This window comes from Bombina bombina, chromosome 7 (assembly GCF_027579735.1).
Source record: "Bombina bombina isolate aBomBom1 chromosome 7, aBomBom1.pri, whole genome shotgun sequence".
Classification (NCBI taxonomy): Eukaryota; Metazoa; Chordata; class Amphibia; order Anura; family Bombinatoridae; genus Bombina; species Bombina bombina.
The window spans coordinates 420632456-420646641 of record NC_069505.1 but is presented as its reverse complement, the minus strand read 5'-3'; the positions used below and the strand labels follow the sequence as shown (position 1 = coordinate 420646641).

Sequence of the window (14186 nt, the reverse complement as noted above, 5' to 3'; positions counted from 1 at the left end):
TCATACCTGGATACAGGTTATTTAAAAAGAACAGAGTAGGGAAGAAAGGTGGAGGAGTTGCTTTGTATGTAAATGAAAATATAAAGGTTACTGAAATTGTAGGAACAAATGATGAGGTGGAAAGTATTTGGGTGACTTTGGAAATTGGAGATAAAAATGTTTTTAGAATAGGGGTTGTATATAGGCCTCCATTGCAGGATGAAAAACTGGACAATCTGTTATTAGAAGAAATAACCAAAATGACCATGAAGGGTAAGGTTATAGTACTGGGGGACTTTAATTTGCCAGATATAGACTGGAAGATTCCTTCTGCTAGGTCGGCTAGAAGCAGGTATATTCTTGAATCTCTGCTAGGGGAATCACTTGAGCAATTAGTCAAGGAACCAACTCGTAAGGAAGCTATATTAGATCTAATACTTACAAACAGTGATACAGTTTCAGATGTGTCTGTAGGTGAGAACTTAGGATCCAGTGATCATCAATCTGTTTGGTTTAGTATTCACGTGCAGGAACTGTCCACCCAGACTAAAACAAAAGTTTTAGAATTTAGGACGGCAGATTTTTCATTAATGGAAGAATATCTAAAAAACTATTTAAAGGGGAAAACTCTTCTTACAGGGGTTCAAGAACAGTGGGAATTTGTGAAAGGAGCCATTTTAGATGCAACCGCACACTGTATTAGACATGTCTGTAAAAGTAAAAGAAAGCGGAAACCAATTTGGTTTTCCAAAGAAGTAGCACATGCTGTTAAGACAAAAAAGATAGCTTATAAAAATTACAGACACACACAAGCAGATGATGATATGAAAATATGGAGACTCCAACAAAAAAAGACTAAGCAGTTAATTAGGAAGGTTAAAGCTCATGCAGAAGAGAAGATAGCACAGTCAGTAAAACATGGGGACAAAACATTCTTTAGATATATCAGTGAAAGAAGAAAAAATAAGGTAGGAATAGTAAAATTGAAATCAGTTGATGGTAGAATAATAGAAGGAGATAAGCAGATTGCAGACTGTCTCAATGATTACTTCTGTTCTGTTTTCACAAAAGATTGTGAAGATACAATGTCTACATTAAGGGATGCTATGAAAAATAGAAACAAGCTTAACAGTAATCTTTTTACAGAGGATGAGGTTTTGTTAGCATTATCAAAAGTAAATGTTACAAAGGCAGTGGGTCCTGATAATATTCATCCAAGGGTTTTAAAAGAACTTCGATCAGTGCTAACTGTCCCATTAACTGATCTGTTTAATCAGTCACTATTAACAGGAGCTGTCCCAGATGATTGGAGAATAGCAAATGTAATACCTCTTCATAAAAAGGGCAGTAGAGAAGAATCTGGCAACTACAGGCCAGTTAGTTTAACTTCAGTAGTAGGGAAATTAATGGAAAGCCTCTTAAAAGAAAGAATTATGACTTACATAAAGACAAACAATTTAGAGGACCAAAATCAGCATGGTTTTACTTCAGGGAGATCATGTCAGACTAATCTAATTGACTTCTTTGATTATGTAACAAAAGTATTAGACAAGGGTGGAGCAGTTGATGTAGCATATCTAGATTTCAGCAACGCATTTGACACCGTCCCACACAATAAACTTATTCACAAACTATATCTCCTTGGTCTAGATTCAAAAATTGTGAACTGGGTGGAATGCTGGCTTAAGGACAGAAAACAAAGTGTCTTAGTAAATGGAGTTCATTCAGCAGAGGGGGCTGTTACTAGTGGTGTTCCTCAGGGGTCAGTTCTGGGGCCTGTTTTGTTTAACATATTTATCTGCGATATCAGCAAAGGGCTACAGGGGAAAGTATGTCTCTTTGCAGATGATACAAAAATTTGCAACAGAGTGGATGTTCCAGGGGGGGTAGACAAAATGAGAAGTGATATACAACAATTGGAGGATTGGACAAACGACTGGGATCTAAAGTTTAACACAGCAAAGTGTAAATTAATGCATTTAGGGAAGAAAAATCCAAATGTTAATTACAGACTCAATGACACTTTACTGACTGTTACAGATGAGGAACAGGACTTGGGAATTATTATTTCAGATGATTTAAAACTTAGTAAACAATGTAGTAATGCAGCGAGTAAGGCTAGCAGAATGCTTGGATGTATTGGTAGAGGTATTTGCAGTAGAAATAGTAAGGTTCTTATGCCACTTTATAGATCATTAGTTAGGCCTCATCTTGAGTATTGTGTGCAGTTCTGGAGGCCATATCTTCAGAAGGATATTAACAAACTTGAATCTGTGCAAAGGAAGGCTACCAAAATGGTACATGGTCTAAAAAATAAAACTTACCAAGATAGGCTCAATGACCTAAATATGTATAGCTTAGAGGAGAGAAGGGAAAGAGGTGATATGATAGCAACTTTCAAGTACATTAAAGGGTTTAGTAAAACTGAGGCTGTGGGTATTTTACATAAAATGGAAAATTCAAGAACAAGGGGTCATGAGCTCAAGCTAAAGGGTAGTAGATTCAGGAGTAATTTGAGGAAGCACTTCTTTACAGAAATAAAGTTCCTCAAGAGGTAGTAGCAACAAACACTGTGGGGGACTTTAAAAATGCATGGGACAAGCATAAGGCTATCCTACGAACTAGATAAGTTTATACTGTTAGGTAAGGTCGGGCAGACTTGCTGGGCCTATGGCTCTTATCTGCCGTCAATATCTATGTTTCTATGTTTCTATAAATTGGAAAGTTGATTAAAACTGCTGCTCTATCTGAATCATGAAAGAAAAAAAAATAGATTTTATGTCCCTTTAAATATTTATAGTGCAGTATAGAGCTTTGTTTTCTCACTCATTCCAATTTAACTGATGTCTGAATCACTAAAGACCCTGAGTAATACAATATAACAGAAAAACGGCTCTTGCAGGGTCACGATGCTACTAGACAAATACAGAGACCGGTCTGCCCTGCTACCCCATAGCCATTCTATCGCCACATGACCATATGAATTGCACATGGCATATTGAGCATAGCCATTGTGATCATGGTGCATGTGACAGTACTGCCAGCTACAGAAGACTCAGCCACTGTGAGACCACAAGGTTACATCTGAACTCACTGCTGCATCTGCACTTCTGCCAGTCAAGGGGTTTAATCACTGTTGTATTATACAGCAATGATTTCACACCTTCATTGCCTTTGTCAGAGGTAGTCACTAGGCTTATTCACTGTTACATGTGCATTTCACACAATCAGTTTAATCAATGCTCTAGTATACAGCAGTCATTTCACACCTCATTGCCTTTGTCAGAGGTAGTCAATAGGATTATTCACTGTTACATGTGCATTTCACACAATCAGTTTAATCAAGGCTCTAGTATACAGCAGCCATTTCACACCTCATTGTCTTTGTCAGAGGTAGTCACTAGGCTTATTCACTGTTACATGTGCATTTCACACAATCAGTTTAATCAAGGCTCTAGTATACAGCAGCCATTTCACACCTCATTGTCTTTATCAGAGGTAGTCACTAGGCTTATTCACTGTTACATGTGCATTTCACACAATCAGTTTAATCAAGGCTCAAGTATACAGCAGTAATTTCACACCTCATTGCCTTTGTCAGAGGTAGTCACTAGGCTTATTCACTGTTACATGTGCATTTCACACAATCAGTTTAATCAATGCTCTAGTATACAGCAGTCATTTCACACCTCATTGCCTTTGTCAGAGGTAGTCACTAGGCTTATTCACTGTTACATGTGCATTTAACACAATCAGTTTAATCAATGCTCTAGTATACAGCAGTCATTTCACACCTCATTGCCTTTGTCAGAGGTAGTCACTAGGCTTATTCACTGTTACATGTGCATTTAACACAATCAGTTTAATCAATGCTCTAGTATACAGCAGTCATTTCACACCTCATTGCCTTTGTCAGAGGTAGTCACTAGGCTTATTCACTGTTACATGTGCATTTCACACAATCAGTTTAATCAAGGCTCTAGTATACAGCAGTCATTTCACACCTCATTGCCTTTGTCAGAGGTAGTCACTAGGCATATTCACTGTTACATGTGCATTTAACACAATCAGTTTAATCAATGCTCTAGTATACAGCAGTCATTTCACACCTCATTGCCTTTGTCAGAGGTAGTCACTAGGCTTATTCACTGTTACATGTGCATTTCACACAGTTTAATCAAGGCTCTAGTATACAGCAGTCATTTCACACCTCATTGCCTTTGTCAGAGGTAGTCACTAGGCTTATTCACTGTTACATGTGCATTTCACACAGTTTAATCAATGCTCTAGTATACAGCAGTCATTTCACACCTCATTGCCTTTGTCAGAGGTAGTCACTAGGCTTATTCACTGTTACATGTGCATTTCACACAGTTTAATCAATGCTCTAGTATACAGCAGTCATTTCACACCTCATTGCCTTTGTCAGAGGTAGTCACTAGGCTTATTCACTGTTACATGTGCATTTCACACAGTTTAATCAATGCTCTAGTATACAGCAGTCATTTCACACCTCATTGCCTTTGTCAGAGGTAGTCACTAGGCTTATTCACTGTTACATGTGCATTTCACACAATCAGTTTAATCAAGGCTCTAGTATACAGCAGTCATTTCACACCTCATTGCCTTTGTCAGAGGTAGTCACTAGGCTTATTCACTGTTACATGTGCATTTAACACAATCAGTTTAATCAATGCTCTAGTATACAGCAGTCATTTCACACCTCATTGCCTTTGTCAGTGGTAGACAATGAGTTAATTAATTATCGCATGTGCATTTAAGAGTTTAATCACTGCTGTATTAGAAGAGCAGAGATTTGTCACTTTCATTACTTTTGCCTATGTAGTCAATGGGTTAATTCAGTGGAGTATTTCTGCCAATTAGAGGCATGTATGTAGCAGGGTTAGCCGTGTGACATCAGCAGTGGCATTACCTGTTGTGATCTGCAGTTACCAAAGCTAAATTACAGGAAAACAGGACAAAATAAATAAATAAAAAATATACTGTAAAGTTGTTTTACTGAACATAACTAAACATTACATTACAATCTCATGGTGTTTACGGACCATTTGACAGATCCCATGCATACATAGGCACTGCCTTATCAGATTCCCATAACAAATCATGTGCATATAGTTAATTTCCCATAACCAGATCCCATTAGCAGATCTCATACACACCTGGGTGCTGTCAGAGATAGGATCCCTTAACCAGATCCCATTAACAGATCTCATGCACACCTAGCTGCTGTCAGAGATGGGATCCCTTTACCAGATCCCATGTACACCTAACTGCTGTCAAAGATAGCATCCCTAAACCAGATCCTAAGAATAGATCTCATGCACACCTAGCTGCTGTCAGAGAGAGGATTCCTTAACCAGATCCACTTAGCAGATCTCATGCACACCTAGCTGCTGCCAGAGAGAGGATTCCTTAACCAGAGCCTATTAGCAGATATCTTGCACACCTAGCTGCTGTCAGAGAGAGGATTCCTTAACCAGAGCCTATTAGCAGATATCTTGCACACCTAGCTGCTGTCAGAGAGAGGATTCCTTAACCAGATCCACTTAGCAGATCTCATGCACACCTAGCTGCTGTCAGAGAGAGGATTCCTTAACCAGAGCCTATTAGCAGATATCTTGCACACCTAGCTGCTGTCAGAGAGAGGATTCCTTAACCAGAGCCTATTAGCAGATATCTTGCACACCTAGCTGCTGTCAGAGATAGGATCCCTTAACCAGATCCCATTAGCAGATCTCATGCACACCTAGCTGCTGTCAGAGAGAGGATTCCTTAACCAGAGCCTATTAGCAGATCTCATGCACACCTAGCTGCTGTCAGAGAGAGGATTCCTTAACCAGAGCCTATTAGCAGATCTCATGCACACCTAGCTGCTGTCAGAGAGAGGATACCTTAACCAGATCCCATTAGCAGATCTCATGCACACCTAGCTGCTGTCAGAGAGAGGATTCCTTAACCAGAGCCTATTAGCAGATATCTTGCACAACTAGCTGCTGTCAGAGATAGGATCCCTTAACCAGATCCAATTAGCAGATCTCATGCAAGCATAGCTGCTGTCAGAGATAGGATTCCTTAACCAGATCCCATTAGCAGATCTCATGTACACCTAGCTGCTGTCAGAGAAAGTGTTCCTTAACCAGATCCCACTTGCGGATATCATGCACGCCTAGCTTCTGTCATAAATAAGATTCTTTAACCAGATCCCATTAGCAGATCTCATGTACACCTAGCTGCTGTCAGAGAAAGTGTTCCTTAACCAGATCCTACTTGCGGATATCATGCACGCCTAGCTTCTGTCATAAATAAGATTCCTTAACCAGATCCCATTAGCATATCTCATGCACACCTAGATGCTGTCAGAGATATGATTCCTTAACAAGATCCCATTAGCAGGCCTGACACACACCTAGCTTGTGTCAGAGATAAGATTCCTTAACCAGATCCAATTAGCAGATCTCATGCACACCTAGCTGCTGTCAGATATAGGATCCCTTAACCAGATCCCATTAGCAGATCTCAGGCAAGCCTAGCTGCTGTCAGAGAAAGTGTTCCTTAACCAGATCCCACTTGCGGATATCATGCACTCCTAGCTGCTGTCATAAATAAGATTCCTTAACTAGATCCCATTAGCAGATCTCATGCACACCTAGATGCTGTCAGAGATATGATTCCTTAACAAGATCCCAGCAGCAGATCCCATTAGCAGGCCTCACACACACCTAGCTTGTGTCAGAGATAGGATTCCTTAACCAGATGCCATTAACACATTTTTAGAGAGAGGATTCCAATGTCAGATCATATTAACAGATCTCATGTACACCTGGAGATTAGGAGAGACATAATTCCCTTATCAGATCCCACTAACAGATCTTCTACATGTCTAGATGAAGATAAGACCCCCTACATAACATTAATAGATCTCATACAGACATAGACACTAGAATTGCCTTATAAGAGAGAATACTCTTACAGTGTTCTACACAGAAAATGTTGCCAGCGGGTGGCATTATAAAGTAGCCGGGTGGGGGCAGAGTAATATTTTCTAATATTATATAATTTTCAGCTATCCAAAGCACACATTAATTGCATAATTTAACATAAATGTATTTAATTATACTTAACTATTTTGCCTGGTGGTCAGTAAAATCAGCTGGGTGGTGTATCCGATAAAAAGGTCCCGGGGAGAACACTGCCTTATTAAATTAACTCAATAGATCACACACAATCTAGAAGCTAGCAGAGGGGCCTCCCTTAATGGGTCAAATTAACAGATCTATATAAACCTAGATGTTAGCAATGTTACACATTTCTTATCATATTCTATTAAAAGATCAACTGCTAACCTAGATGCTAGCAGAGAGCAGATTCCCTTATTAAATCCACTCATACCTAGAAGCTAGCAGAGGTTTCCCCTATTAAATCAAATTAACAGATCTTGTGCATACTTAAATATCAGTACAGAAGATTCCCATATCAGATACACACTAACATGCTAGCAGACACAATTCCCTTATTAAAATTACAATAACAGATCTCATGTACAGTGAGAAGACTCACTTATTAAATCAACTAAACCGATTACTTGCATGGTTAGGTGCTAGTACAGATATGATTCCCTTATCAGATCTCATGTATACCTAGATGCTAATAGAGAAAGACTTCCCTTATTAAATCCACTTAAGAAATTGCACACATACCTAGAAGCTAGCAGGAATTCCCTAAAATCAAATTAATAGATCTCATACACACATAGATGCTAGCAGAAAGGATCATCTGAGCAGATCCCATCAACAGATCTCATACACACCTAGATGCAAGCAGAAAGTATCCTCTAATTAGATCCCATTTACACATCTCATAAACACTGATATTCTAGCACAAATAATTATTTTATCAGGTTCTAATAATAGATCTCATGCACAGTTAGATGCTAGCAGAAATAATCCCCTGATCAAATAACATTAAAATACATACCTAGATTCTAGAAGAAATGACCCCTTTATCAGATCACTTTAACAGATCACATGCACAGCTAGATGTTAGCACAAATATGATTCACTTAACAGATCACATGCACAGCTAGATAAAAGTACAGATAAGATTCCCTTATCAGATCACATGCACAGCTAAATACTAGTACATGCAGGATTCCCTTATCAGATCGCATGCACAGCTAAATGTTAGCACAGGATTCCCTTATCAGATCACATGCAAAGCTAGATGTTAGTACAGGTAGGATTCCCTTAGCAGATCACATGCAGAGCTAGATGTTAGTACAGGTAGGATTCCCTTATCAGATCACATGCAGAGCTAGATGTTAGTACAGGTAGGATTCCTTTATCAGATCACATGCACAGCTAGATGTTAGCACAGGTAAGATTCCCTTATCAGATCACATGCACAGCTAAATGCCAACTCATATAGGATTCCATTATCAGATCACATGCTAGATGTTAGCACAGGTAAGATTCCCTTATCAGATCACAAGCACAGCTAGATGCTAACTCAGATAGGATTCCCTTGTCAGATCACATGCACAGCGAGATGCTAACTCAGATAGGATTCCGTTATCAGATCACATGCACAGCGAGATGCTAACTCAGATAGAATTCCCTTGTCAGATCACATGCACAGCGAGATGCTAACTCATATAGGATTCCCTTATCAGATCACATGCACAGCTAAATGCTAGTACATACAGGATTCCATTATCAGATCACTTGCACAGCTAGATGTTAGCACATACAGGATTCTCTTATCAGATCACATGCACAGCTAAATGCTAGTACATACAGGATTCCCTTATCAGATCACATGCACAGCTAAATGCTAGTACATACAGGATTCCCTTATCAGATCACATGCACAGCTAAATGCTAGTACATACAGGATTCCCTTATCAGATCACATGCACAGCTAAATGCTAGTACATACAGGATTCCCTTATCAGATCACATGCACAGCTAAATGCAAGTACATACAGGATTCCCTTATCAGATCACATGCACAGTAAAATGATGTTAGTAAAGGTAAGATTCCCTTAGCACATGCTATGTGCACTAATAAACAGAATACCCTTTCATGTCATTAACTGATTCCATACAAAGCTAGACATTGGACAATTCAGGATTCCCTTATCAGATCCCATACAAAGCTAGACATTGGACAATTCAGGATTCCCTTATCAGATCCCATACAAAGCTAGACATTGGACAATTCAGGATTCCCTTATCAGATCACACACATAGGCAGGGATTTCTTATAAACTATGTACAAAAGCACAGTGACACACACATGATCCCAAGGACCCTGTAGGTGAAATATCATTCCCCAGCTCTAACCCTCACAGGACTGGCTGAGCCTGCCCATGATGGCCATGCACTCACCCAAGACACCATCCTGAGAATTGTGTGGGGCTGTCTGATGAAAGTCTGAGGGTCAAAGGCTCCTCCAGCCTTGCCAGCTCCATAGGCACCTCCCTCCATGCTCCAGTTACCCCTGAGTTGGGGGTTCAGCTGTAATTAACCCTGGGTTTGGGGTCCTGCTGGAGTTACCCTTGGATAGGGTAGGATCAGTTAACCCTGAGTAGGAGATTCAGTTACCCGGGGTGGGTGAGGTGCAGTAACCCCTGGGTGTGGGGCTGTGCACAGATGCCCTGGTGATGCTGCAGCTGCTCAGATGATGGCTGCTCTGCTCAAGGACATGGGACGCCTAGGGGCTGAGGGAGCAGATACAGGGGCAGAGGGGGCACGGGTGGGCAGCTTGGCGTGCGGGTCGGGGAGGGGACGCAGTGAGCACTAATCAGGGCCCACAGGACAAGCGCGGAGGATGCGGGTGAACAACTGATGTGACAATCAACAGCAGGATCACTGTCAGTGCTGCAGACACCGCCGGTTCTGCGCATGCGCGTTCTGCAACCCCCCTCCACCGCCTCCGAAGCCACCACGTGACTCCCACCCGCCGCCATCTTGGATTGGGACCGCGGCTTATCTCTATGGCAACCAGAGGGGTGAAGAAAGATGGAGAGGATGCCAGTGGTGTCACGTGATAGGGAGACTGATACACAAACCCCTCTGTTTGTATAATAGGGATATTTATTATAATAATAATATGTTATAATTATTAATTACCTGGTTGTAAACAAAACACCCCCCACTCTGTAGCATAATTATACAGCCCTAATAGTAATAATACTTGTATTTCTTATTGTGCTGCAGATTGCACTTTTATTTAGTTTCAAAATACCTATTTTTATTATTAATATTACTATTATTATCAATAATAATAATAATATAATTCATAATAAAAAATTATATTGATGATTATTAGTATTAAAGGGACAGTCTACACCAGAATTGTTATTGTTTAAAAGATAGATAATCTCTTTATTACCCATTCCCCTGTTTTGCATAATCAACACAGTTAAATAAAAAAAATGTTTTACCTCTTTGATTACCTTGTATCTAAGCCTCTGCAGACTGCCCCTTATCTCAGTGCTTTTGACAGACATGTGGTATAGCCAATCAGTGCAGACTCCTAAATAACTCCACAGGTGCAAGCACAATGTTGCCTTTACTACACACATGAACAAGTACTGTCTAACTGTGAAAAACTTTCAAAGTGCTCTGAGCTAAGAGACGGTTTTCAACGGTTTAGAAATCAGTTTGAGCCTACCTAGGTTTAGCTTCTCAAAAATACCACCAAGGGAACAAAGCAAATTTGATGATAAAAGTAAATTGGAAAGTTGTTTAAAATTGCATGTCCTATCTGAATCACGAAAGTTTAGTTTTGATTAGACTGCCCCTTTAACAACAACAATAATTTGTTATTAGGAGCTAAAATGTTAAAGATAAAAGCTACAAATATATTTTTTAAATATTATTCTTACTAATAATAATGACAGATATAGTATTAAAAAGAATCCCCTATTTGTTTCATACTTAAATAGACAGGAAAGCCCAAAAATTTAATTAATAAACTTTCACATTTAATTTGATCAAATATGCTTCATTCTCTTGTTATCCTTTGCTGAAGGAACGGCATTGCACTACTGGCAGCTAGCTGAACACATCTAGTTAGCCAATCACTAGAGACAAATGTGTGCAAGCACCAATTAGCAGCAGCTCCCACTAGTGCAGAATACGTGCATATTCTTTTTCAACAAGGGATACCAAGAGGACGAAGCACATTTGAAATACAAGTGATTTTAAAAGTATCTTACAATGAAATGCTCTATTTGATTCTTGCAAGTTTACTTTTGACTTACATATCCCTTTAAGTTTATTTAGTTCTAAAATATGAAGTCTGTCATTTTTTAAATTTATCTTTTTTTAAAAATCTTTATTTTACTTTTACCAAAATGATATAAAGTATGTATGCACCCCATTATGTAACTTTACTAACGCTGGATGCCAGACAGACATAGCAGTGCCGCCCCATGAGTCACCCAGCGATAAAGTGACATTTCCTGACTCCTGTCTCATGACTCCTCATTCATCTGCAATTAACTTAGTTCTGTTATAAAATCGTGTTCTGCTTATTATGTAGCATATTTATTACTTGGTAAAAAAAACAAAGGTTGACCCCCTATAATGTGCTCAGATAAACCCAACTGGTAGTTTAATGAAATGGTTTAAAGAAGAGAAAGTATTAATCTGCTTTGCTTCTTTTTAGGACATGGAAGTCGCAATTAAAATTTTATGGATCAGACAGACTTTACAATGTCAGGAAAGTTTCCAGTTTATTTCTGTTATTAAAGTGAATGTCAATTTAGATGAATCGGTGCCCGGTTTTTAATAATCCTATTAAAAACAAGGGCACTTTAATTCATCAAAATTTACATTTCACTCGTTTTCTTAAAATACTTACCTTTTAATCTTCACAGCCGCTCCAGCGCTTCCCCCGGCTGCCGGCAGCCTCTTCATTCATCAGAAATGATGAATTAGGCTTCCTCCAATCACGGCTCCCCCCCAGGGGGAATCTTGGCCTGAGGCAATGCTGAGATTGGAGGAAGCTGGATTCGTCTTTTTGGACCCACGAAGAGGGCTTGCGACGGGCGGAGGAAGCGCTGCAGTGGCTGTCAGGATTAAAAGGTAAGTATTTGAAGAAAATGAGTGAAATGTAAATTTTGATGAATTAAAGTTCCCTTGTTTTTAATAGGATTATTAAAAACCGGGCACCGATTCATCTAAATTGACATTCACTTTAAGGGGATATGAAACCTAAACATTTTATTTCGTAATTCAAATTAAATTGCGCTCAAGCGAACCCGTTTACTTTCAACTCCTAATACACTGGCTTTTTTCCGATGCCGCTGCGCACAAAGAGCTGCCATATACCCTTATCGCTTGCATGCAACAGTTAGCGCTCCACTCGTAATCTAGCCCAAAGTTACCTAAAGCCGCCTCCAGCAGCTGATACACAGTTTTGTCCTAAAATTAGCTGACAAGGTCATCTTAGATTTGCTGCGAAATATGCTGCAGGCTATTCGTAGGCCTAAAGAAATGTGTCATGCATAGGAAAGCTCCGCAGTCACACATGCCAACATATACAGTACATGTTTTTATCTGAAAAATATTTATTACCATGAAACTAAAACTATAGTTAATAGATTGTACCTTCTACTGATGCTCAGTCATTAGCTGATAAGGGGCAACTGCGTCTGCTGTACCGGTGTAGAGAGACTCATTACCTGTGGCTTATTTACAACAAAAAATATAAGAAAAAAATATAAGAAAAATCTGATTTGCAATTTATAATGATCTTGTTTAGATAAAACCAAATCAAAAGAATTGACTACAAATAGAAAATGTATTTTTGTTATTAAACTATTGCTGCAAATCAGTGCCCGAGCAGCAGTGCACTACTGGGAGCTAGCTGAGAATATTTGAGGAGCCAATGATAAGAGGCATATGTGTGTAGTCCAATTTTCAATACGCAAGTGTTTGAGATTTTAAAGGGATATGAAACCCAATTTTTTCTTTCATGATTCAGATAGAGCAGCAATTTTAAGCAACTTTCTAACTTCTATTATTAAAGGGACACTGAACCCAATTTTTTTTCTTTCGTGATTCAGATAGAGCATGCAAGTTTAAGCAACTTTCTAATTTACTCCTATTATCAATTTTTCTTTGTTCTCTTGCTTTCTTTATTTGAAAAAGAAGGCATCTAAGCTATTTTTTTGGTTCAGGACCATGGAAAGCATTTGTTTATTGGTGGGTGAATTTATCCACCAATCAGCAAGAACAACACAGTGTTTTCACCAAAAATGGTCCGGCATCTAAACTTACATTCTTGCATTTCAAATAAAGATACCAAGAGAATGAAGAGAATTTGATAATAGGAGTAAATTAGAAAGTTGCTTAAAATTGCATGCTGTATCTGAATCACAAAAGAAAACATTTGGGTTCAGTGTCCCTTTAATTTGTATTAGTTCTCTTGGTATCTTTATTTGAAAAGACAGGAATGTAAACTTAGGAGCCACCAATCAGCAAGCGCTACCAAGGTCCTGAACCAAAAATGGGCAAGCTGGTGCATTTCAAGTTCTGAGTATTAGAAATTGTTCAATTTTCAGAGCTAAGTGACATGAAAAGGGGGCAAAATATATAATGAAAATATATTGCAAAATAGTTTTACTATGCATAACTATACATGTGATATACAAATCTCAAGGTTTTTCTGTCCCTTTAAGTGCTCTGTAGTTTTATTTTTTACCCTCTTACATGCTACACAGTAATTGGGTATTCAGTGCAGGCACTCATTTACATCTTGCCCGTGATTGGCCACAGCTAAGGTGACTAGTCTGTAAACAAGGAGGGTTTTTAAGGGGTATATCAATTTACCTGTGCAAGGTGCAATAGATTAATCATTTATCTTTTCAGCCCACCCCAGTAAATGCAACATGGTCCGTGTAACTGACTGCTATGTTTTCTCTTTAATTTCAGATATCAGCCATAAACAGTCACTGGTGGGCAATAAGTCCAGCTTGATACACACGCGTGATAGGCTAATCGCTCCATGATAATTAGCACTAGTTCATTTTGGTTAAATGATTGGGCTCTCCCCACTTTACAGGTAGCGCGCCTAATGGTGTAATGTTATCTGGTGTATATCAAATCCCATGAGGTAGTATAGCTGCATTTGTAAGGCCAAGTAGTGCACGGGGTGTAGGGGGAACTATAGGTCAG

General features: G+C 39.1%; 1 protein-coding gene across 2 annotated transcripts in view; it reads right to left on the bottom strand.

Annotated features, from left to right (window-relative positions):
- The window catches only part of SYNGR1 (synaptogyrin 1), an 88636-nt gene extending 78750 nt beyond the window's left edge, over positions 1 to 9886 (bottom strand). For both annotated transcript variants that reach the window (XM_053721275.1, XM_053721276.1), the window contains exon 1: positions 9387 to 9886. In XM_053721275.1, the coding sequence (XP_053577250.1) occupies positions 9387 to 9485 (99 nt within the window). In that variant the 5' untranslated portion in view covers positions 9486 to 9886. The remainder of the gene's footprint in view (positions 1 to 9386) is intronic.
- Between the last annotated feature and the right edge of the window lie 4300 nt (positions 9887 to 14186).